Below are 24,582 nucleotides of genomic sequence, written 5' to 3' on the forward strand. Positions count from 1 at the left end.
TAATTTAAATTATAGATAAAATGTCTCTTCCACAGTTAATCATAGAAAAATGTTAAACCAACTCCTCTCTATTGAAGAAGGTCAAGTGGGCATTAAGAAGACTAAATGTATTTAAACCACCTGTGCCAGATGGCTAAAATGTTGTCTTCTCTAAAACCTTCCAAGACCAATTGGCTTCTTTATTGTTAACATTTTTAAACAAATAAAGCAACAGGCAAATACCAGATACTTTGCAAATTATGATTCCTAAACTTTTGAAGGATTTTGAATCCATTGAACCACATCACCCCGTCCTTTAAATAAATGCCTGTACTAAACACCCTGGTAAAAAGATGGGCTGTGATCATATCTAACTGTATTCATCATTGTTAAAGAATTCACCTGACAACACTCAGTTGCCTAATGTTGAATGTCATTAATTTTGGACAAAATCATCCAATGCCTGTAGCCATTTTAGCCCTGGATGCCACCAAGGGGTTTGTTCACTGGGAGTGGAAATTTTTATTCATTACTTTAAATAAAATGGCAAGTGAAAAGCTTAGCAAGCAATTAAATAAATGGGCAGAACTCAGCTGTTTTCTTCACACAACTAAAACTGTCTGAGATTCCATATAATTGGATTAACATCCATCAGGTTCTACATGTTTCTTTACCTGACCTATGACACGATTTGAAAAGTTGATTTATACCACAGATCATTTGGATAAAGGCCTTCTGTCAAAAATGTTGACTATTTTGGTCCAGACCTCAACGAAACCTCTAACTTCCTTAAAGGCCCTTTGGGGTTGTGTCCTGAGTGCAATAATAGGCAGTACTCATTGGGAACACATGCGGGGTAAAGCTCAGTTTCTCGTCATCTGCTTGAGCACTTAAAAATGCATTAAAAACTTCTGCACTGCTGGTAGATGCACCCACTTCTGTTAAGTAGGATTGCCAAAACAAATGCAGTCAACTATCAAATTATCAGAGATTAGGTTCCCTTTTCTATATGTAGCCCTCCTGCCCAGAGTTCTAGCAATTTTTGGATAAAAATATTTCATAACGCTGAAGTGATTACTCACCTGATAGCAGCAGTTAGATTAACTATAACTAAAATTTGGAGATAGCTAAACACAAGCATAATGGAAATTGGTTTCAATAATTAGGAGGCCTTCAGATGGAAAAATTAACCAACAAACTACAGTGATAAGACATAACAAGAAGTCTGACAAGTTTTTTCCTGTTTGATTCAGTTTTATTAGATACGCTATGACAAAAGTACATGGTTAAAGAGTACCAGCCTCTCATGACGATCTGTGGAAAGGTGCTTTATTTGATGGGCACTTTTATTGGAGAACTGAATTTGTTCAGACATGATATGCTGTATTTATCTGTGGGGGTTTATTTGTATGTTTTTTATACTTGAAATTTAATAAAACAAGTTCAGAAAAGGAAAAGGCCCTGTTGATTTTGGTGGGAAAGATTTAGGCATCTTTAGCAGGAGAGTGACTCAATACAGCTTAGCTTTGACTAGATTGTATCCATTTCTTACAAACTTGATAACTTCACTGGTTTTTTAAAACTTTGTCCAAGTTAATAATAAAATGTGTAAGGAGCCACCTGATTTCATCTCCAGATTTGACATTGGCCTATTAACATATAAACTGGTCGTGTGTCCTGGAAAGTTCTTAGAATATTCCAGAAAGAAGTTCCATCAAGTGGAATATACCTTTGCTTATAATACTTAGAATCGGGCAAACTCTTGCTTTTCTGAGTCACCAAGACTGAAGCCTCAATTTGCAAATCTGTATCAATATCTATGTACACACTGATAGTTCATTTCAAAATGGCTAGAATATGTTTGACCTACATCTCTATCTGTACCTGTAACCCTGGCTGCTTCCTTTTTCATGTAAACCAGATGCATCTTTTATCTGAAAACTGAGCAAAACAGTAAAAAGAAACAAACCAGTTTGTGTTCTTGGCCTTCTTGCATGCTATCTGTACCTACTAGACTCACCTTTTAGCTGTGCTTTACTTACTACTTTTTATTTTTTTTAACAATTCTAGCCTACATTTCAGTCTACCTCTAAGGGCTCAAGGTAGATTAATTCCCCCTCCCCACATTTGATCCAAACTGTGTATGTGGGTTAGTCTACTCAACCTCTTTTGCTGCTTGCGTTGTTGTCCTAACACGGTTCATTTCTTGGGGTGACCTTGTTACGTATACGAAGAAGGAAGAATTGGACAGCTCTCACATGATGTAGCTGGCTAATAATACTGCTTCTTATCCGATGGAAAGGGAAGGCAATCTGCAGATGTGAACTGCCCTCATTTTCACTGGATGGATGGAAAATTTACAGGTCAGATACAGTGGTGCCTTGGTTTGCATATGTCTTGGTTTGCATACGTTTTGAATTACAAACACGTCAAACCCGGAAGTGCATGTCCTGGTTTGCAACCTTTTTTTGGATTGCAACCCATTGGGGGGGATTATGAACAAATTTTTTTTGGAGGCCCCATTGGCGAAAGCACGCCTTGGGTTACAACCTGTTTTGGTTTACAAACGGACCTCCGGAATGGATTATGGTTGTAAACCAAGGTACCACTGTATATTTTCCAAGTTAGCCAACATTATGTCACAGAAGTAGTAGCTAACAATTAGTTTTCTCATGTTATACCTCCAAAGCGAGTAACTTAAGCCAGATCTGCTACACACAAGTATGAGAACTACACATATAGCATTCACTTAATATAGCTGGTTATGCAAGAAACAAAATAGGCAATTTTGGCATTGGTTTTAATTCTCAGTACACTGAATTAAAACTGTTGAGTGTATATAAATGATTCCCATATGATGTAAACCAGTGATAGCCAAACTTGGCCCTCCAGCTGTTTTTGGACTACAACTCCCATCATCCCTAGCTAACAAGACCAGTGGTCAGGGATGATGGGAATTATAGTCACAAAACAGCTGAAGGGCCAAGTTTGGCCACCACTGATGTAAACTATGGAACCCGATTGCATTTTGTGGTGTTCAGACACGCTTGCTTCCTGTTGACTCCATTGTTCCACAATTTGGGATAATTGGGTGTTGCAGGTATGTGCACCATGTTGAGTTTAGCATATCTGTAAGATTAGACGATATGTCAGAATCACATTAATACAAATAAAATTAGGCTTGCAGACCAATCAGACGTGTATCCCAAGAAACCTATCTTTCCAATGACTTTGTGTACCCCACATTCTCCCAGTGGAAATGTTGTGTTAACCTGTGTAGTTACACACCACTTTTCAACTTTATTAACACCTGTCTGCATTCTAAAGCTACCTTTATATATGTCTAGGTGATATCTGAAAGGCTTCAGAGCTTCTGTGGTCCCAAAGGTCCTATCCATGTGGCTTACAGTTTGGCTCCAACATTCAAGCCTCCTGTTGCTCTTCAGTTAAATACACATCCTATTCTGCCATTGATATCACCCACCCCACCCCGCACTATTCCCTCGCCACAGTCCAAGTTGATATAAAATTAAAGTAGTAGGTTTTGAGTGGCACTTGAAAGTTAAATCACAAACAGAACTACTTCTGGAGAGAACTGATCTTTAGTGATACTCTGTTTGGATTTTTAAAAGATGTGCTAAATGAAAATTAATTGGGAGTTGGAGCTGGAGACTGAGTCAAAGGAATACACAGGCTGCAGAGACAAATGACATACATTATGTGCTTTGCTAATGGAGTACTGTCTGCTTGATTCTGCTGTTCACTATTACCACCACCCATCAAATACAGTCTTTATTTGCTCTTATCAATTGGGATGGTCTGAAGACCTTGGGGTAGCCTTTTCTGGAAGACTTGACTTTCTAGATGCTTACTGTGGAAAGGGTTTCTCCCTGTTGCTTCTACCTGTACTTATGGGTGGTTCTGTTCAACCTCTCTCTCCCTTTGTTTTGTCTGCTTTTGAAAGGATGTGGGATGGAGCTTGACTACAGGCCAGGCAGGGTCCAGAAAGCCTTTTGCTACCTCTCCAGGGGCAGGAGTCATCTTGTTGTCCAGCTAACTCTCCCTGCCTGTGTTTGAAGACAGTTGGGTTCCTTTAGGGTTCTAAATCAACTCTGTGTTTTTCATTAGCCTGCCTTTCCTTTTTGTGAGCTGTTCTCTTCCTGGTCCTCTCCTCTTTGTTGGACGTTGTGCTGATAGGGAGCATGTGTGCGCTTGTGCTGTTGGTCTCTCCCTTCACCTCATCTGTAAGACATCAGGTGGAGGGGCTGTGGCTGGGGGAAGAAGGGCCTCACAGGCCAAATTAGGCTGTTTGGCAGGCCTAACTGTGGTTAGCTCGACCACAGGTTTCATATCTGCTTCTGCACCAGCTGAATTTTCTTCTCTACTTCAAGGCCATGTGCTCTTTGGAAAGCATTATAGGAGAAAGAGGTTAGCTAGGCAAAGGATTCATTAGGACCACTCCAGTTGCCCCCAACCCAGAGGGCCTTCTGCCACCAAGTGCCCCGTGTGAAGGATCTCCAGAAAGTGTTATATTTTAATATTGTTAATGTGGCTTTTAGTAATCTTCCTTTATGTTTCTTATAAATTTGCTTGGAAGGATTTGTGTCCTAAAAAACAGGATGTAAATAATTGTAATAATTAAGTGCATAGACCTGACTAGTATTTCATTGGCATCTTGTCATAAAGACCTCTGCCTTGACAGTAGTGATTATGCTTTTAATGCCTCCGTGTGTGTGTGTGTGTGTGTGTGTGTGTGAATGAATGAATGAATGTGTATCTCGGTGTTCGTGTGGCAGTGCAGCCAAACGGGTTCTGTAGGCTGAGCACAGTGAACGGTTGAGAATGCAGTGACATAGTGAGAGGGAGTTAGATCATGAGACGTCACACACTCTTTCTCCACCTTTCTCCATGGTCCTGCCCCTCCTCATCTGTCTACTGTTATCTCCTGATATATTTCTACTAGAGAATGTTGTTCGTCCATCACCACCTGCTGCCTAAAGTTCTCTCTTGCACAGCTTCACTCATTCTCTTGTGCTTCCCCTTACACCTTTCTCTCCCTTCTTTGCGAAGCCTTTGGTTTAACCTTCCCCAGCTGGACTGAAGCCAAAGAGCACCCAGTGTTCATATTTATTATTGCTTCCTCCATCCCTCTTGTCTCTTTTTGCTGTTACTGTTTTGGAGGCTCTTTTGACACCTGCTTCTCTATGTAGCTCTGAGTTGTCATGTCCATTGTTGACTGTATAAACAGTAAAAGTAAGCCTCAGAAACTTTGAATGATCCTATATAGAGGATGTGAAATTTAGCAGAAGCTGTTTCAAGGAAAACGCTCTTCATAATAGCACATATTCTCGCTAATTCTTTTTAACAAATGCAATAATGCACTTCCAACTCTACAATGCTATGATTCTCACTTTTTTACTGTGTCTTAACAGTGGTGGAATTTGATCTGTATATTTTAAAAATATTTTTCAGACTCTTAGTGTACAGTCTTCAACCAATGGCCAGTTTGTGGCTCCGAGTGATATTCAGTTGAAATGCAATTATTGCAAAAATACTTTCTGCTCAAAGCCTGAAGTACTGGAATGGGAAGTAAGTAAATTATATCAAACTGGGATATGTACCTCTTGTATTGAACATTAAATGTTGTTGATACTTTATTGATGTATTTAAAATCTTTATAGCCCAACCACCCTATCACCCAAGTCGCTGTTTAATATTTCTTTAATAATGCTAGTTGAATGTTACCAGCCTATTCATGCTTTAAGGTCTTCTAGACCTTATTTAAAATTCACTTGTTAGTAGAGATACACTATGATACCTACCAAGGAAAGGGCATTTTCTATAGTGGTGCCTCAGCTATGTAAAACCCTCCCTAAGAAGGCAGACCTAGCATTGCAGAAATTTCAACTCCAGACCTTTCACCCCAATTTTATTTTATTGTTCAAATTATGTGTGAGTTGTTGGATTCATGGGGAAACTGTTAGTACAAAAGAAAAGGAATACATCCTTGATGACCAACACATTCCAGACACCTATGGTTCAGTTCCAGTTACTGCCAGTTCTTTCTCTCAGTCACCAGTATGATTAAACACAGTGTCTTGTTTTCTAGTACAGTGGTACCTCGGGATGCGAACGGGATCCGTTCCAGAGCCCCGTTCGCATCCTGAATAGAACGTAAGACCCGTCTGCGTGGGTTGCGTTTTGCCGCTTTTGTGCATGCTCATGATGTCATTTTGACCGTCTGCGCATGCGCAAGCGGCAAAACCCGGAAGTAACGTGCTCCATTACTTCTGGGTCTCCATGGAGCGCAACCCGAAAATACTTATCCTGAAGCGTATTTATCCCGAGGTATGACTGTATCTGTTTCTTATAAGTTGTAAATCACCCATGTATTCTAAATTATTAGATGTATGGGAGAAAAACCCAATGTAGGAAACAATGCCCTGCTCACATTGCAGCCTTTGGTTTTCCTCCCATGAAAATATTGTTTGTGCATCCATGGCTGTATATAAAATATTTTGTGGTATTCTGAGAGGAGTGTGGAGAACTATTTATCCTGCTGCTAGGAAATGGGGTGGAATGGACAAAGACACCCTAGTTCTTCAAACCAGCCACAGCTCTTACTGCTGCTGGAACTTGTTGTGGGTATGCAAAGTCTGCTTTGCAAGTTAGCTGCAGAACATCAATTTGAAAATACATAGAAACAGCTCTGCCCTCTGTATTCCTATAGAATGGCTTTTGCTGATCTGGCAACTGTGCCCAGCAAGCAACATTGCCCAATCCTTGGTTAAAAAAACCCACAGTTCTTACTTTTATTAGTCAAAATATAAATTCCTTAATATGTCATATTGTTGATATTGTTGGATGATTTGACATTTTAAAGAACTAATAGTCAAGTGGAGTCTCCTTTGCTTTAAAAAACAAACACATAGCCTTTTTCCTGAAGGGTAGAGTTTCTCGTGAATAAGGATTTATTTTCTTTGTATAAAATGTCTTAAGCTAATGTAACTTTTTGCCTTTTTTGTTTGAAGTCTTCTAACTTACCCATTTATCTTCTGTGGTATTTTTTTCCATTAGAACAAAGTGTATCAGTTCTGCAGTAAAATTTGTTCTGATGATTATAAGAAACTACATTGTATAGTAACATACTGTGAATACTGTCAAGAGGAGAAGACTCTGCATGAAACGGTGAAATTTTCTGGTATCAAGAGACCATTCTGTAGTGAAGGTGTGTTGTGTCTCTCTGGTGCATATCGCTACCAATATTGTCATTTGTAAACGTAGTATTTAAGTATTTCAACATTACAAAAACATGTGAACCAGTTTTGGATGTGTCTGGGGCCTAACTGAAGGAGCCAGTAGGCCGTAGCCTGCCATTTATTTGATCTGAGGTAGTTTTTGTCATCTGATACCTAGATAGACTCATGGCTGAGTAATATCAACATCCAATGCTGTCCGCATGGAAGCCAAATGGACTTCCAAGGTTTCGCCTTCTTGTCCTTCGCCCTGCAGCCTTTTGCTTGCCCTCAAAATATGCTGTGGAGGGTTCTTAGGGGCAGATTTGGGGGCGTTGCAAGGAGGACGAGAGAAGGGGGAGGCTCCTTGTGTGAGCATGAGTCCATTTGTGCAGCATTACATTCCACCCCCAGTGTACTACTGCTTGAATCAATTGAATTTTTATTTTATTTTTAGATTTTGCACGTCTAGTACATTGAAAAATCTATTATAGACCAGCAAATTGCATCACATGCTACAAAAATGCTTTAATTCTTGTCCACTGCATGTCTCTCTCTCTCTCTCTCTCTCTCTCTCTCTCTCTCTCTCTCTCTCTCCTTTAGAAGCAGCTTCTGATACAGGAAACCTGAGCCTATGTTTTACCACATTTGTTTCCCACCTGCTAGTATTTTCTGGGAAATTGGGAAAAGAACAGAGGACAAGACAGGGCTTGCCATTAGGCAGAGTGAGATGGCCAACTCAGGTGGCAAACGTTTAAGGGACAGTGGCAGGATATTCCTCCTGGTCTCCTGGTTGTAGCCTGCTGTTGGAGGACAGAACTGTTTATGCTACATGAACTGTCCTTCACCTCAATAGGATTAATTGCTAGTCCAGTCAGCTTCTGTACATGGTATGGTAGGAGCACCATTCTAACTTTAGCCTCAGGCAGCAAATATCTTGGGGTAGCCCTGGGGGTTTGTGCATCTTTTGCAACACAGTGCAAAAAAGCTGGCCTTTCTCTGTTGTTGTTTTTTTGGGGGGGGGACAGCAAGATCAAGGTGGCCTTTAAAAAGTAAGTGGATTTTGAGGTTTCAGAGTGTATTCTCATTTTCTGAGCATACAGACCAACCACTATTTGGGAATTTTGCTGAGATGGTATATAAAACAGTCTAAAGCCCTTGAATGTCTTTGCTATTGGATTGTCATATATGGCTAGGAAGCACCTTTATTTAAACCTATAACCTATGCAAAATAAAACCAGGGACGCAATTCTAATGTGTGGATTTGTTCACGACATCTCCACTAGATGGAGCAGTGAACCGCAAAAAAATAAAATAAAAAGTTATATATGGTACTTCAACCTCAGCTGAAAGCAGATGGACATCTAGAATATGAAATAATGAGCCAATTTTGTTTTCTGTGATAAAACCCCTGTTTATACAAATCCACTTCAGCCAGGGGCATGGCTACATTTTGTTTCTTAAGGAAGTATTCTGCTGGAAGAGAATCTTATGTAGATATGTTTAGATAAGTTTAATGTAAAAAAAAAGTCTTATTGAGCAAAAGCTTTTCAGTGTTTTTTAGTATTTGATTAATATATTTTATCTTGTATTGTTATTCATTTTTCAATCCCCTTTCACATCTCAAACTATACAAAAAAAAAGAGAATAATGAAAAATAGATTTAAAAATAATCCAAGCAACAACTAAAGATAGGTTTAAATACAGTGCACATGGACACCCATGGCAGAGGCCCATATCATATAGGTTTCATCAATTGTCTGTGTCATTTTTCTTTTTCCAGGTTGCAAGCTGCTGTACAAACAAGATTTTGCAAGGCGGTTAGGATTACGATGCGTCACTTGCAATTATTGCTCTCAGCTCTGTAAAAAAGGAGCAACTAAGGAACTTGATGGAGTAGTAAGAGATTTCTGCAGTGAAGAGTGTTGTAGAAAATTTCAAGACTGGTACTATAAGGTAATGCAGTATTCCATAAATATTCAAAAGCTTGAAAAGAAATGAAGATTGAGAGATAAACTATCCAAAATATTGTTGATCCAAATGCTGCATATAAATAAAGAAGTGCAGCCATATAACATGCTATAACTTGGTTTGCATGATACAGAAAGCCAAACTACGGCTTCCTAAAGATGTGCCAACATGCAAGCTCCCGGAGAAATGCTCCCAGGCACTGTGCTTTGGCCTGGTCCTTTTTATTGTAGTATTAATAATAATAATAATAAAATTTCTATATCACCCTTCATCCAAAGATCACAGGGTCGTTTACAATATAAAAACACAAAAATACACACCTTAATAACAAACAAACAAAATAGCTTTCCCCCCTCCATACACACACACACACACACACACACACACACACACACAGTTTAAAAAGCCATCAATCGTTTAATTAGCCTTTAGCCTGGGAGAAGAGGAATGTTTTTGCCTGGTTCCTAAAGATATGTAATGAAGGCTCCAGGTAAGCCTCCCTGGGAAGGAATTTCACAGTAGAACTGTGTTTTTAAAAAATATTTCAAAGGTATTACTGTTACTTATTTTCCCTTTTCAGCTGCCCAGTCTAAACACCTTTTAGAATAGTATTTATATCACATGTATGTTGGTAATTCTTTCTCTTAGTTAACAACATTGAAATTGTTTTTAAGGCCGCAAGGTGTGACTGTTGCAAAACTCAAGGAACTCTTAGGGAGAAAGTCCAGTGGAGAGGAGAGATGAAGCATTTCTGCGATCAGCACTGTCTTCTACGTTTCTACTGTCAACAAAATGAACCTAATATGGCAACACAGAAAGGACCAGAAAACTTACAGTATGGTATGATACTTCCCGTAACTAACAACACAGAATAAAAAAGAGATGATGTACTTTCAGGAAAGTCAAGCAGTATGAGCTTCCAAAAGAGCTCTTTTAAGATAAAGCATTGGAGCCGTCTATACAATAACATAGCGCACACAGATAAGCAGGGATCACCCTAGAGCTCAGCATGTCAGCCTGCATGATCAGTGGACAAAAATGGGCAGTCTTTTCAAAAAATGAAAGCAGGCTCACAGTTTTCCCCATTCTTAGGAGGATCCCCTGCTACTTGATAATCAGTTAATTAGCTGAACAATGTTAAGCGCATAAGAAAAGCCTCCTGGATCAATCCAGTGGCCGATCTTGTCCAGCATCCTGTTCTTATTGTGGCTTACCATAGGAAGCCTCAGTGCAACAGCTCTTTTCTGCTTGTGAGTCCAGCAGCTGGCATTCAGACACATGGTCCCTCCAACCATAAAGGCAGAACAACGGTCATCATGGCTGGTATTCATTACTGTAGTAGTGCAACCAGGTTGAAAACGTTGGTTTTACCTTCTATAACAACTGCATAAGAAAAATGGCACTATATTAATTTTCTCTTCTCTCATTCATAGATCAGGGCTGTCAAACCCCCCGAACAAAAACCACAGTAAGTAAATTGCAGCTTGTATAGCTGGGTTCATTGTACTTGTATTCCACAAAATATAGGTGGGGATTTGTTTTGGTATTTTGGCTCACAATAAAACTCCTGATAGGCTTATATTGGCCATCTGCCAATGTTTTCTGTAGCACAACTTCTATGGCATGACACTTCTGAGAAGTGTCTTGGGTGGGCCAAGCTGTTGCAGGTTAATGATTATATAGGAAACTTGTGATGATCCTGCAAACTCAGCAGCAATTTAATGCGTACTTGGTTGTATCCAACAATGTTGTTCTGCTTGCAGAACAGAACTTCCCTTTCCTCTCCCCTGCAGCCCCTCAGGCACCCTCAAAATCTGCTCCAGAAGATTGGAGGAGAGGACTTTGAGCAGGGAGGAAAGAGTAGTCTCACTGCATGAGTGGAACTCCTCAGGCCCTGTGCTGGATACCACAGGTTGATTTTAGAGAGTTACTGATGTAAAAGAGTTTAGGGTGTCCTCCCTACTTGTTGCCAGTTGTCTAGAACACTGAATACTCTCCTCCACGTCCACTAGAATGCAGGCTTTATTCTAAAAGGAAAGACCCTTCCGGGCTTGGACTTTGTGGTACAGTGGTGCATCGCAAGACGAAAAGAATCCGTTCCGCGAGTCTCTTCGTCTTGTGGTTTTTTCGTCTTGTGAAGCAAGCCCATTAGCGGATTAGCGCTATTAGCGGGCTTAGCGGATCAGCTGATAAACGGCTTAGCGGATCAGCTGATAAGCGGCTTAGCGGCTTAGCGGATCAGCTGGTAAGCGGTTTAGCGGCTTCGGAAAAAGTGGGGGAGGAAAAAAAACCCGCAGGAACTCGCAAGACATTTTCGTCTTGCGAAGCAAGCCCATAGGAAATTCGTTTTGCGAAGCACCTCCAAAACGGAAAACCCTTTCGTCTAGCGGGTTTTCCGTCTTGCGAGGCATTCGTCTTGCGGGGCACCACTGTACCTCCCACTAGACTTGTTACATCTCTTACATCACTATAGAAAATCCATTTTGAGCTCTCAGAAGCAGCCATTTATAGCTTTATCCTGTATTAAAGAAACTTCAGTGTCAGCTGAGTAGGCTATTGCCCCAACCTTGTCAGGGGTCTTTCTTTTGTTTTGGGGGTGCTAATATTGACTGATGTCCTTATTCGCAGGGATCGGCACCACCTCCTTCCCCAACACCAAATAAAGAAATGAAGAACAAAGCAGTTCTTTGCAAACCTCTGACAATGACTAAAGCAACATACTGTAAACCTCACATGCAAACGAAATCTTGTCAGACAGGTAAACTGTTGAGTCAAAGCACGGGCTGTCCAATCGCCTTCTTTTGCAACATTGTTTGTGAGGAATACAATTATAATCTCATGATTGTATGCTACCCTTCTCGTGCTAGTCTATAACTGCATACTGTCTTTTGTTTCAGATGATGGCTGGGAAAAAGAATACATCCCTGTACCTGTTCCAGTTCCTGTGTATGTACCTGTTCCTATGCACATGTGTAGTCAAAATGTTCCAGTTCCTACAACGGTTCCTGTTCCAGTAAGCCAGATTTCAGCCTTGTTCTAAAATTTGTAGTATTTTGCATGCTTTGAATATAGTTTAGTAATCCTAAATTTTCTTACTGGAAATCATCTGTTAAGAAGAGTTGATAGTGCCTCTTAAGAGATGTCATATGCAGCTGCTAGGCTTCAACAGATCACTCTCTTAAATATGCTTATCTCCGCAGGCATCTGTTCTGTTGCCGAAATGCATTTATCATTTCAATAAATTGTACCATGCCTTTCTACAGAAAGCTGTGCCCCTCCTATTGCATGCCTATAAACCACCAGCATGGTCAGACATGGAGATAAGTGAGGCATACAAGGGTAGGAAAGTAATAAGGAAGCCCTAAGCACCTCAAAGTGCAAGTAGATAAGTAGGTACTGCTCCGGCGGGAAGGTAAACGGCGTTTCCGTGTGCTGCTCTGGTTCGCCAGAAGCGGCTTAGTCATGCTGGCCACATGACCCGGAAGCGGTATGCCGGCTCCCTCGGCCAATAAAGCGAGATGAGCACCGCAACCCCAGAGTCGGCCACGACTGGACCTAATGGTCAGGGGACCCTTTACCTTTACCTAACCTGTTTATGGAAATAAACCAATTAATGCAGAGCATTCATATCTTTTCCACCACCCTAACATTGATATACTGAAATGTATTCTTGTGTTATCCCTCTAAATGGGGATACCAGAAATAACCTATTTTTATAGGAGTGGTTGAGATTCCGGAGAACGTAGGGCTGTATCCAGTTGTGTCCAGTGGAGACCTCTGTGAGTGGGGAGGTAACATTGCACCAGCAGAGCTAATCCAGTGTTACTACCGGTGCATTTGCACTGTGTCCTCCCCGCCCCGCCCCCCCCCCCCCGCATCTTCTGCAGAGCTTTTGGCTCAAATAGCATGGGAGGCTGCAGAAGAAAGGGGGAATTTACAAAATCACATCCCCCCCACCCCCTTGTGCTTATGGAAGCATGTGGAATTAAAGAGCCCACCCACTGTAAGTGAAGTGGGAGACAGAATTAAGCCTTGGGGCTTTTTTATTTTTAATGCTGTGCCTTTAAATATATTATTCAGCCTGTTTTTGTGGCCTTCTGCTTATAGTCCCCTGGGTGCGTGTGCAGTAAGTGAGTTATTTCTCCTTTTCTGTTTGTCCCTACATTTATATGCCACTGGTTGTTTCTCCTTCGGAAAAATGGCTGTGAGGACTTACTCCAGTTCTGCTTTCTTGGCGTTAGCGGTACTTTCGTCACTAATGATTTAATCTTTCCTATACTAGGTACCAGTTCCGGTTTTTCTGCCCACCACACTGGAGAGCAGCGAGAAGATACTTGAAGCAATAGAAGAACTAAATAACAAAACAAATTCCAGTCCTGTGAAGGTTGAGGAGGAGTCACAGGCTGTAGCAGAAGAGATGCCTGAAAAAGAGGAGAAAGTGGAACCTCAAGAGCTCAAAAGTATGTCTTGGTAACAGGTTTTTTATTACTGGTTTGGCAAATTTGAATCTGTCCTCAGTGCTTATGTGGTGAACCCACTCCCACTGTGGGTTCAGAGGGGTAAAAAAAAAAAGCCAGGATGGTGTAGACAGTTCTGTTCCCAGCCCTCCTCTCCATTTGGGGTTTGTGGCTGATATGGCTGGCTATATCAATTGTGGTGATCTGGATGGGAATAAAGTGGTATTATGCAAAGGGCCATGGAAGGTGGACATCCATAGCGCAACTATACCTAGACTTTGGGTGGTCTCCCTCCCTTGGTGGCATGGGACTATTTCAAGAGGGATGGGTCCCCTTCTGGAAAAGAGGATGCATTGCACTAGAGGCAGGGTTTGGAGTGCTTATCTGACGTCCCCTCACCACCATTGCTGTGGCTTACCGAGAGAGGAAGCGTATAGGTGGTAGCAAGCTCAGTGCAGTGCCAGTGCACCAGCAGAACTAATCCAGTGCTCCTGCCGGTGCATTTGCGCTGTGCCAACCTCACTGCTTGCCCCCCTAAGGAAGCTACAGCAGCAGTGGTGACAGGATGTCAGAAAAGTGGCCCTGCCCTGTTCTGCCCTCCTGACTACTATTGACTGCAGGAGAGTGTGCATGCACTAGGATTTGAGTGACAGCTGACTTGCACTGGCCCTGCAGCTTTCTTCTTCATCCTCTTGATATATATACAGGACTTTCTTGAGATGACAGCCTCCCTCTCTTTGCTCAGTGGACTGTATGAGCAAAGAGTGATTGTTGTGTGTTCCTTTTCCCAGACACAATGCTTTTTCCTGATGGATGCTATATTCTGGAGCTAAGTTTCTAGTCTTAGGCCCTAGGACAGGGTTTAAAGTTTGGCTTGATTGGTATTTTCAATGAATCATTTATATTGTTTTTGGATAATAAATCCTGTTAAATAGAATAAAACCAATATACTGGGTGGTATTCGACTACAATTTACTCAGAGTAGACCCATTGTTCATGTTCACACATTAGTTACATTGCCTTTCTTTAATTGCAGGTGTAATAACTGAGACAAGTGTAATAACTGAGACAGAATTGCCCGACTGTAAAACAGAAACACAGGAAAGCTTGCCTGATATTCCATATGAGCCAGACCTTGACATTGAGGTTGATTTTCCTAGAGGTTTGTACACTCAGTTTTAAAATGGATAGTATTAATGCCAGCATGGGGCCAACTTCTTTAACGCTTGTTTTCATCCCTTCCTCCCCGCATGGATGTCTTGGTTTTATTAATGTGTTAATGGTTTCTGACTCAAAGCCTTTGCAATGGCTTAGAGCAATCTACAAACATGTTGGTCATTTTATCCTTTTAAAAGAGAGCATAAGTGCACCTGAATGCCTGGATCAGGCCATTGTCTATCTGGTTCAGCATTCTTGGACGCTCTGGTCATCTAGTGTCCTTTGGAAGTTCTCAAGCAAGACATGATGGTGAAAGGTGCAACCTGTTTTTGTCCCTTAATCTGGAATTCAGAGGCACCCTTCCCTTGAAAATGGGTGCAACTGTTACTCTTTTCTTACTGTTCTGGCTATAAGCCATTGCTATCCTCGGATTCAGGGATGTCCAACAGGTCGATCGTGGTCTACTGGTAGATCCCGGGAGGTTTTGGTAGATCGTGGTCAATCGCTAGGTCCCTTTCCTTAGCAGCAGTAAAATCGAATCTGGCCCCGCCCTCCATTGTTGCACCAGAACGGAAGACAGAATTTAGTCAGTCAGGCCGTTTGTTTCCCCAGCGATTTGTTGTTGAGTGGCTGTTCCTCTTTCTCCCCCAAAAACCATTTCCTCCTCCCTAAAAAAAGCTCAACACCTTTGACCTGAACCCCGCAAAAATGGAGGTAGATCACTGCCAGTTTTTAATTCTATAAGTAGATCACAGTCTCTTGGGAGTTGGCCACCCCTGCTCTAATTCATATAAAAGCCATATTCCATGGTCACAGTCACCACATCTTGTTACTATGAGTTCTGCACTGCAGGAAGATATATTTTGTTTGTCTTGAACCTGTTGGCCGTCAAACTTGGTTCAGAATTTTATATCTACACGAGGAGGGACTAGATATCCCTGTCAACGTACATGCTCTCACCTTGAAAGGTCTCATTATTCTAGCAAACCAATGCTAGACTCCGTTTCCTGCACCTCAACTGCACTGCTCTCTTTTTCTCTCTCATACCAAAAAACAAAGGGAGTAGGAATGAAGTGATAAATTGTTGTCTTACTCAAGCGCTACTGAAGCAACCACTTTTGCAGAAAGCAATAAATGTTATGCTACCAGTGCTTCTTAGAATACTGTCTTCTGCAGGTTTTTCTAGAATAGGAACCAGCACTGATGAATAATGTGTAAAACACATTGTACAATAATTAAGGCTTCTGTCAGTTATATGCACCCGATACAACAGTTTTAGGTTACATGACATTTAACTGCATTAATACCCTTCCAATATATGTACAGCAACAGAGGAACTTGACACAGAAAGTGAATTTTTGCTGCCACCTGTCTTTGGGGAGGAATACGAGGAACAGCCAAGACCTCGAACTAAGAAGAAGGTACGCATATAGTTTTTGTGACTGAAATGTATTCCAAACTTATATTTATTGCATGGGAAATGGAAGATATGGCTGTGACCTTTTGTATAGTAGGATCCTGAAATAGCCTTACCATGAATGAAGGTGAAGCATTTCATTAGGTGACAGTCGTGTGCTATTGAAGTTTTTTTGGGGGGGGGGGCACTGAGAAGGTCTCTTGAACTAAACCTCTGAAATGAAAGGGAGCTGTGTAAACAGCACGATAGTCATTTTATGCCACTTCCTTTGATACAATGGAGCTTCCTTAAGATAATGCCTTTCTAAATGGACCATGCTTCAAATTAAATCAGGGAAGATCTCCATTTAGATTTTCCTCCTCAAGCAACAACACCCCTAAGAGTAATTCTTTAAGTAACACAAATGTTTGGAGTTCTCACACATGTCTTACCTATCTTTCCAAAGGTAACAGTTATTTAACAATCTAAAATTTTAATACTGCCTTTTAGACATAATGTTGAATAAAATTATTCCCAACTCCAGAATGTAGTTTACCTTTCTCAAGCTTGTTGCCTCTGAAAACAATGCTGTAAAGTGCCTTTACACTGGTGGCCCTAATTAAACAATAATTGCATCATCATCATCATCATCATCATCATTATTTATTGCATGATTAAAACCAACTTTGGATCTTAGTGCAGAACAGTTATTGAAAGGGATTATATTATAGGGAGTCATCATGCTGATTTGAGCTCAGTAAAGTGCAAATAAATACTTGTGTGTTTTTGTGTGTGTTTTTAATAAAAGGCTTGATGGCTGGTATTTATGACTTTCTTGGCTTTCATTTGCCCATAGTAGAGTGCAGAAGTGGTGTAAATTCAATGTTTATAAGCAGTAATGTTTACAGATCTGTTTTAATGGCAGGGAGCGAAGAGAAAAGCAGTGTCAGAGTACCACTCTCAGGATGATAGCTCTGAGAATTCAGAGTGCAGTTTCCCCTTCAAGTATGCGTATGGTGTAAATGCGTGGAAACACTGGGTAAAAACTAGGAATCTAGATGAAGATCTGCCAGTATTAGATGAGCTGAATTCAAGTAAGTATTTCCTACTTAGCTATAAGTCTCAGGTCTGGCAGGCAGGCAGGCAGTGGGTTGAGCTTAGACAGTGGGTTGAGATTAGATCGGGGTTCGAATTCTGCTTTACCATGTTTTTTGGGGGTGGCTTTGGGCAAGTTGCTCTCAGCTTGAGTGCCTGATCTGTGAAACAGGGTCATAGCAAGATATTACAAATAATAACTACGAGTACCAAATAGTTAAGCGTTATAAAAGTGTTAATAGAAATTGCCAGTTTTAGTGAAAAAATTCTCTTGTCTGAGATGGGCTTCTTCAATAGTGTTTGCATTTGCTTTTGTATGCGCTTTATCTATTTCCTGTATTCTGCTATATGCTTTGTTTTATGACATGGAGTTTGCGTTACATGATTCTCAATATTTTGCGCTACAGCTAAAACAGTGAAATTGAAAGAAGATATCGTGTCGCATACGTCTGCTGAGCTAAACTTTGGGTTGGCACACTTCGTTAATGAGATCCGAAGACCAAATGGGGAAAACTATGCACCTGACAGCATCTATTATTTGTGTCTTGGGATTCAGGAAGTGAGTCATTTTAACAACAGTGTAATCTGTATGGGAGAGATATCATGATAATCTTGAATGAAAGACTGGCAGTGGCAAAATAAGGAATTATCTGTTGAAATACTTTCTAAAAGTAAACATGGCCAAAGTGGAACTGGCTGAAGTGGAAAACAAATACTTTTTGCTTTCTTTCAACCCAAAACCATTCCCTTCCCCTTCTGGGTCTCTCTCCACGCCCCCCACGATTAAATATGTTTTTTGTAACTAATGCTACTAGGTGTCTTGGTCTGTAGAATAAATTGGTTGTTGTATCCAAAGCTTCCATGAGTGCAATTCTAGTCACAAAAAACATGCTCCTAGCACCCAGTAACAGAAGTCCAGAGGATAATTATCTCCTCTCTTAGTTCAAAGGCCTTTGCATTCCTGGAAGAACCTCTGTGAATGGAAGGGAATGGAAGCTATTAATCCAACCTAATATTTGACAAGCCTGTTAATTACTAAACTGAGACAAATTTGTTAAACTTGAGATGCTATCATAAGCAAGAAGGGTTAGCATAAAATACAGCAGCTTAAAATATATAAAAATATTCAGACCTTCAAACACTTTTAACCATATCCTTTTCTGTAATTTTAAATTACTTTGTGTACTACTCAGTAATTTATTTTTGGAGGGAGAGTGGTTTGTAAAACTTAAAATGAATAAATGGCCTGCTTTCATATGTATATATAAGGAATAGTTTTTGCTTCTGTTTTTTTGTTGTTGTTGGTTTTTTGTTTTTTGTTTTTTTTTTTTGTCTTGGTCTACTAAATATTTTGCTTTTCCTCTTTTCCTGTAGTATTTGAACGGAAGCAATAGAAAGGATAATATCTTCTTGGATCCAGACTATCAAACATTTGAGCAGGAAATAAATAAAATACTCAGATGCTGGCAACCAAGCATACTTCCAGACGGTAACTGTTCTTGTCTTGGTCATTATCCTCTTTTCTTTCTGAATTCATGCTCCTTAAGCAAGTTCAGTGCAATTAAAACTCCGTGTTTTAAGTTCCATGACGCTGATTGTCAGTCGTAGATATCTGTAAACTTCAATTGATTGGTTAGACTGAAGAGGTGGGACTGTGAATTTTTAATTTGTAGCAGATATTTCTGAGAGATATAACTGATAATTCAGTTTAGCACATTTTTCTTTTGTTAAATTCCAAAGGTTCATTTACAGAATACTCATCTCCTTCCCACCCCCTCCTTCTCCTACCAGGTTCAATTTTTTCTCGGGTTGAAGAAGACTATCTGTGGAGGATAAAGCAGTTAGGATCCCACTCTCCAGTTGCTCTTCTAAATACACTGTTCTACTTCAACACCAAGTATTTTGGCCTAAAAACAGTGGAGCAGCACTTAAGACTTTCCTTTGGCACCGTTTATAGGCACTGGAAGAAAAATCCCCTAACAATGGATAGCAAAGCTTGTCTGAGATACCAGGTTTCCTCCTTGTGTGGAACGGATAACGAAGGTACCATAGCATTCTGAAGTGAATATGGTGGCAGCATCCATATTTGGCCCAATCGAAAGGGCCACTGGGCTACTTACTTGGCTCTATAAATTTCTGTTGTTGTTGTTTAGTCGTTTAGTCGTGTCCGACTCTTCGTGACCCCATGGACCAGAGCACGCCAGGCACCTCTGTCCTCCACTACCTCCCGCAGTTTGGTCAAACTCATGCTGGTAACCTCGAAAACACTATCCAACCATCTCGTCCTCTGTCGCCCCCTTCTCCTTGTGCCCTCCATCTTTCCCAGCATCAGTGTCTTCTCCAGGGAGTCTTCTCTTCTCATGAGGTGGCCAAAGTACTGGAGCCTCAGCTTCACAATCTGCCCCTCCAGTGAGCACCCAGGGCTGATTTCCTTAAGAATGGATGCGTTTGATCTTCTTGCAGTCCATGGGACTCTCAAGAGTCTTCTCCAGCACCATAATTCAAAATTTCTACAGGCTTCTAAATTTCCGCAACCTCCCCTGGGACCCTGTGGTGGAGGGTGGGTAAGAAATCAACAGCAACAGCGCCATCTCTCTCAGAAAGACCTGAGACAGTGGCTGACCTCTAGCTAAAGGGGAGAGGTCTGCCTCTGGGAAGAGGGCAGATTGCACACTCATCTGCCATAAGCAGTCAGGCCAGTAGTGTAACTAGCTCTGTATTGTCTCCACTGGTTAGCGCTGCGCCTCCAGAGTTTCTGACCAGGTGTCTTTCTCAGTTGTGCCTCCTTGAAGCCAAACCATGTGGCACTCCCACAAAGCTGTGGCAAAGAAACCACAGTCACACTTAAAGGACAGATGTTATGGATTTTATTCAAGGCAGGTTCATTGCATTGTTTTCTCTCTTATATTCTACCCCGTCGTGTATCACATAGAACACCTCGCTCTTCCCCATTCTTTGCCTAGCATTGAGAAAGAGCAGCTGTAAACTGAGGGCTGCTCAGTCACTACTTACCAGCTGAGGAGATGTAGCTATGATTCCTTATGGCAGGGTTGGGGTACCACCAGCCCACACTGCTTTGGGATCCATCCTCTGGCCTTCCCTCTGCAGCTTTCTGCAGCCTTCAAGAGAAAGTTAGAGTTACCGATTTATTGGGGGAGGGGGAATAATGTGTGGGGTGGCAGCTGGGGAGGGAATGCTTAACCCTAACCTTCTCACTCTCCACATACCTCCACCTTTTGTGGGGCAGGGCTGTTAGGTTTAGATGGAAAGGTTCAACTTTCCAGGACTGTAGCCTTTGGGCTTGCACTCCATTCATTCCATTCTGATACTCTTTTATCTCTTCTTCTTTTTTCTTTTCTTCTGTTCTAGAAGATAAAATTACTACTGGAAAAAGGAAGCATGAAGATGATGAGCCGGTATTTGAACAAACTGAGAACACAGCGGATCCCTCTAGATGCCCTGTGAAAATGTTTGAATGCTACTTATCTAAGAGGTATTGAAATAACAATAGCGGTGAAGCCTGTGTATATGTAAATCTGTTTCTTATTGCTTCTGTTCTCTCTGTTAACAGAGATAATTATGCTTTCTCATAAGAAAGATACAGCATAATGCAAACATAATTCTTCCTTGTTTCTTTAAAAACAATATGATCTGTAATGGCAGTGGCCTCTTCGTCTGCATGAATGTTTGGACTGTTTCCATTTGGATTGTCTCACAAGACCCCCTCTTTTTCCCAGGTCTTTTTCCTCTGCTTATTTTGAATTGGTGGGCTACACCAAAATAGTTTTATTTGTACCCATGTCTGCCTTGCTTCTGCTGAAAAGCCAATAGGGGGAGCACTAGGCATGTATCTAAACATTCATGATAAGATTCAGATTGTTAAAGGAAGAATGGACAGGACAACAGTAGAAAAGTCTGAATATGATCATCCTTGGGCTGTTTGCAGTAGTAAACCTCAGTTGCTTGTTTCTCAGTGGGTTTGGGGATGATAAATACTGATTTTATGAACTTTTCCGTAATAATAATAATAATAATAATAATAATAATAATAATAATAATTTATTATTTATACCCCGCCCATCTGGCTGGGCCTCCCCAGCCACTCTGGGCGGCTTCCATAGAAACCAAAAATACAGTAAAATATCACATGTTAAAAACTTCCCTGAACAGGGCTGCCTTAAGATGTCTTCTGAATGTCAGGTAGTTGTTTATCGCTTTGACATCTGCTGGAAGGGCGTTCCACAGGGCGGGCGCCACTACCGAGAAGGCCCTCTGCCTGGTTCCCTGTAGCTTTGCTTCTCACAATGAGGGAACCGCCAGAAGGCCCTCGGCGCTGGACCTCAGCGTCCGGGCAGAATGATAGGGGTGGAGACGCTCCTTCAGGTATACTGGACCGAGGCCGTTTAGGGCTTTAAAGGTCAGCACCAACACTTTGAATTGTGCTCGGAAACGTACTGGGAGCCAATGTAGGTCTTTCAAGACCGGTGTTATATGGTCTCGGCGGCCGCCCCCAGTCACCAGTCTAGCTGCTGCATTCTGGATTAGTTGTAGTTTCCGAGTCACCTTCAAAGGTAGCCCCATGTAGAGTGCATTGCAGTAGTCCAAGCGTGAGATAACCAGAGCATGCACCACTCTGACAGTCCGCAGGCAGATAGGGTCTCAGCCTACGTACCAGATGGAGCTGGTAAACAGCTGCCCTGGACACAGATTTGACCTCTGAGTCCAAAATGACTCCCAGTCTGCGCACCTGGTCCTTCAGGGGCACAGTTACCCCATTCAGGACCAGGGAATCCTCCACACCTGCCCGCCTCCTGTCCCCCAAAAACAGTACTTCTGTCTTGTCAGGATTCAACCTCAATCTGTTAGCCGCCATCCATCCTCCAACCGCCTCCAGACACTCACACAGGACCTTCACCGCCCTCACTGGTTCTGATTTAAAAGAGAGGTAGAGCTGGGTATCATCCGCATACTGATGAACACCCAGCCCAAACCTCCTGATGATCTCTCCCAGCGGCTGCATGTAAATGTTGAAAAGCATGGGGGAGAGGACAGAACCCTGAGGCACCCCACAAGTGAGAGCCCAGGGGTCTGAACACTCATCCCCCACCACCACTTTCTGAACACGGCCCAGGAGAAAGGAGCGGAACCACTGTATGACAGTGCCCCCAGCTCCCAGCCCCTCAAGACGGTCCAGAAGGATGTTATGGTCGATGGTATCAAACGCCGCTGAGAGATCCAGCAGAACTAGGAAACAGCTCTCACCTTTGTCCCTAGCCCGCCGGAGATCATCAACCAGTGCGACCAAGGCAGTTTCAGCCCCATGATGAGGCCTGAATCCCGACTGGAAGGGATCCAAATGGTTCGCTTCTTCCAGGCGTGCCTGGAGTTGTTCGGCAACCGCTCGCTCAATCACCTTGCCCAAGAATGGAAGATTTGAGACTGGGCGATAGTTGGCCATTGCGGCCGCATCTAAAGATGGTTTTTTAAGAAGCGGTTTAATAACCGCCTCTTTCAGCGGGTCTGGGAAGGCTCCCTCACGGAGGGAAGCATTCACCACCCCACGAAGCCCATCGCCCAGTCCTTCCCGGCTAGCTTTTATAAGCCAGGATGGGCAAGGATCCAGGATGCAGGTGGTTGGTTTCACTCGTCCAAGCAGCCTGTCCACATCCTCAGAGGTAACAGATTGGAATTGATCCCACGCAATTTGACTAGACAGAACTCTAGCACTCTCCCGCCCCGGCCCTGCTCCCACGGTGGAGTCTACTTCTTCCCGAATCTGAGCGATTTTATCTGCAAAAAACTTTGCAAAATCATTGCAGGAGAACATGTGGCCCGTACTGGGCCCCGATGTTGCAGGTGGTTCCGCTAAATTGTGAACCACCTGAAAAAGTCACCTGAAAATAGTGTGACTTGTGTTAAGGTACTAGCTTTTGCATGTTACATGAAGTCACTACTTAACTAGGTGCTCTTCTGCTCTAACAGAAGTGTGTGGAAAACCGTAGTTGTACCCTGACATTATATGAATGAATGTCTATGTGGATAGGCTGCGTTGTTGTTGTTGTTTTCATCTTGTCCTCTTCTCACCTTTCAGCCCGCCCAATCTCAGTCAGAGAATGGATGTGTTCTATTTGCAGCCAGCCTACCCGGTTCCCTCAGACAGCACGGTCTGGTACACCTCCACCTCAGTGGATCGCAATACATTGGAAAACATGCTCGTACGGGTTCTTTTAGTAAAAGATATTTATGATAAAGACAATTACGAACTGGATGAAGACATAGATTAAACACTTTCCAAACTCTCTGTGGGGGAAAAGGAAAACACAACAGCATTAGCTAGTCAAGCTGCTAGACTTTTATTATGGAAAAAAAGTAAAACATTTCAAGTTTACTCTTTGTTTAACACGTTTTGTAGCAGTGTACCCTCAGCTGGGTATTACCATGTAAATAATCTGTGAGCGAATGTGGCCATTATTCTCCATAGTGGTTTTAGGATACTTAACAAACACATTCATCTTTTTTTTTAATTATTATTTATTTGGTTAGGTATGTTTGTAACTTTTTACATTGCAAAACATGAATGAGAATGTGCCATGTGTATTTCTTTCTCTCTTTTATTCTTTTTTAGTCATAGTAAGCAACATCCATATTGCACAACTTCACTGCTGCAGAGCTTCCTTGAAAAAGACGTTTGGGCTCTTACTGGGTTCTGAAATCAGGTAGTTGTGTATGGGTAGCACTACTAAAGTTTAGAACTTGCTGTGTCTTTCAGAATTTTTTAAAGAAATTGTAAACTAATAGGTTTTTTACTCTTAGTTACTGAAGCCTTACGAGGTTATGTAGAGAGGTTCCATCTTATGTACCAAAAATAGACGAAAGAGAATGCTGTCGATGTTGATGTACTGTAATGTGAATCTATCCTGGTGAAACAACTTTTTCTTTTCTTTTGGTTGCCCTTATTAAAAAGATCTTAGTATCCTTTCCTTATCTGCGACTCTGAATTTGCCCTTACAATTACAGTACATGTTGCAGAAGAGCACAAGGTGAAAACATAAAGGCCGTTTAGACATACCTTGCCGTTGGGGAATATACACAGTTCAACAACTTTCCTGTTCATTCTTTCCTAACCTGGCTGCATTAAAATGCAGCTATTTTAAAACAAACTTGCCAGGGTAACCCAAGTGTTTCTCCTGTAGTGGAGGAAGGCGATCCTGTGTGGGTTGTCACTGCCCGCGTCCACTGGCAGGAAATCAAATTTCTGAGAGGGTACAGGGCAGTTCTTCGCCAGTTCAGC

At 41.8% G+C, this 24,582-nt stretch overlaps 1 protein-coding gene across 7 annotated transcripts in view; it reads left to right on the forward strand.

Annotated features, from left to right (window-relative positions):
* The window catches only part of ZMYM2 (zinc finger MYM-type containing 2), a 65,160-nt gene extending 40,885 nt beyond the window's left edge, over nucleotides 1–24,275 (forward strand). For 5 of the 7 annotated variants that reach the window (XM_053385820.1, XM_053385818.1, XM_053385821.1 and 2 more), the window contains 16 exons: nucleotides 5,452–5,568; nucleotides 7,057–7,207; nucleotides 8,998–9,170; nucleotides 9,860–10,025; nucleotides 10,619–10,653; nucleotides 11,814–11,943; nucleotides 12,083–12,198; nucleotides 13,468–13,645; nucleotides 14,679–14,804; nucleotides 16,127–16,221; nucleotides 17,122–17,290; nucleotides 17,699–17,850; nucleotides 18,666–18,780; nucleotides 19,083–19,334; nucleotides 20,661–20,784; nucleotides 23,383–24,275. In XM_053385820.1, coding sequence (XP_053241795.1) covers nucleotides 5,452–5,568; nucleotides 7,057–7,207; nucleotides 8,998–9,170; nucleotides 9,860–10,025; nucleotides 10,619–10,653; nucleotides 11,814–11,943; nucleotides 12,083–12,198; nucleotides 13,468–13,645; nucleotides 14,679–14,804; nucleotides 16,127–16,221; nucleotides 17,122–17,290; nucleotides 17,699–17,850; nucleotides 18,666–18,780; nucleotides 19,083–19,334; nucleotides 20,661–20,784; nucleotides 23,383–23,575 — 2,292 coding nt within the window. In that variant the 3' untranslated portion in view covers nucleotides 23,576–24,275. The remainder of the gene's footprint in view (nucleotides 1–5,451; nucleotides 5,569–7,056; nucleotides 7,208–8,997; nucleotides 9,171–9,859; nucleotides 10,026–10,618; nucleotides 10,654–11,813; nucleotides 11,944–12,082; nucleotides 12,199–13,467; nucleotides 13,646–14,678; nucleotides 14,805–16,126; nucleotides 16,222–17,121; nucleotides 17,291–17,698; nucleotides 17,851–18,665; nucleotides 18,781–19,082; nucleotides 19,335–20,660; nucleotides 20,785–23,382) is intronic. The other 2 variants (XM_053385823.1, XM_053385824.1) reach the window with 2 other exon arrangements.
* The last annotated feature ends 307 nt before the right edge of the window (nucleotides 24,276–24,582 follow it).

This window comes from Podarcis raffonei, chromosome 4, assembly GCF_027172205.1.
Source record: "Podarcis raffonei isolate rPodRaf1 chromosome 4, rPodRaf1.pri, whole genome shotgun sequence".
Lineage (NCBI taxonomy): Eukaryota > Metazoa > Chordata > Lepidosauria > Squamata > Lacertidae > Podarcis > Podarcis raffonei.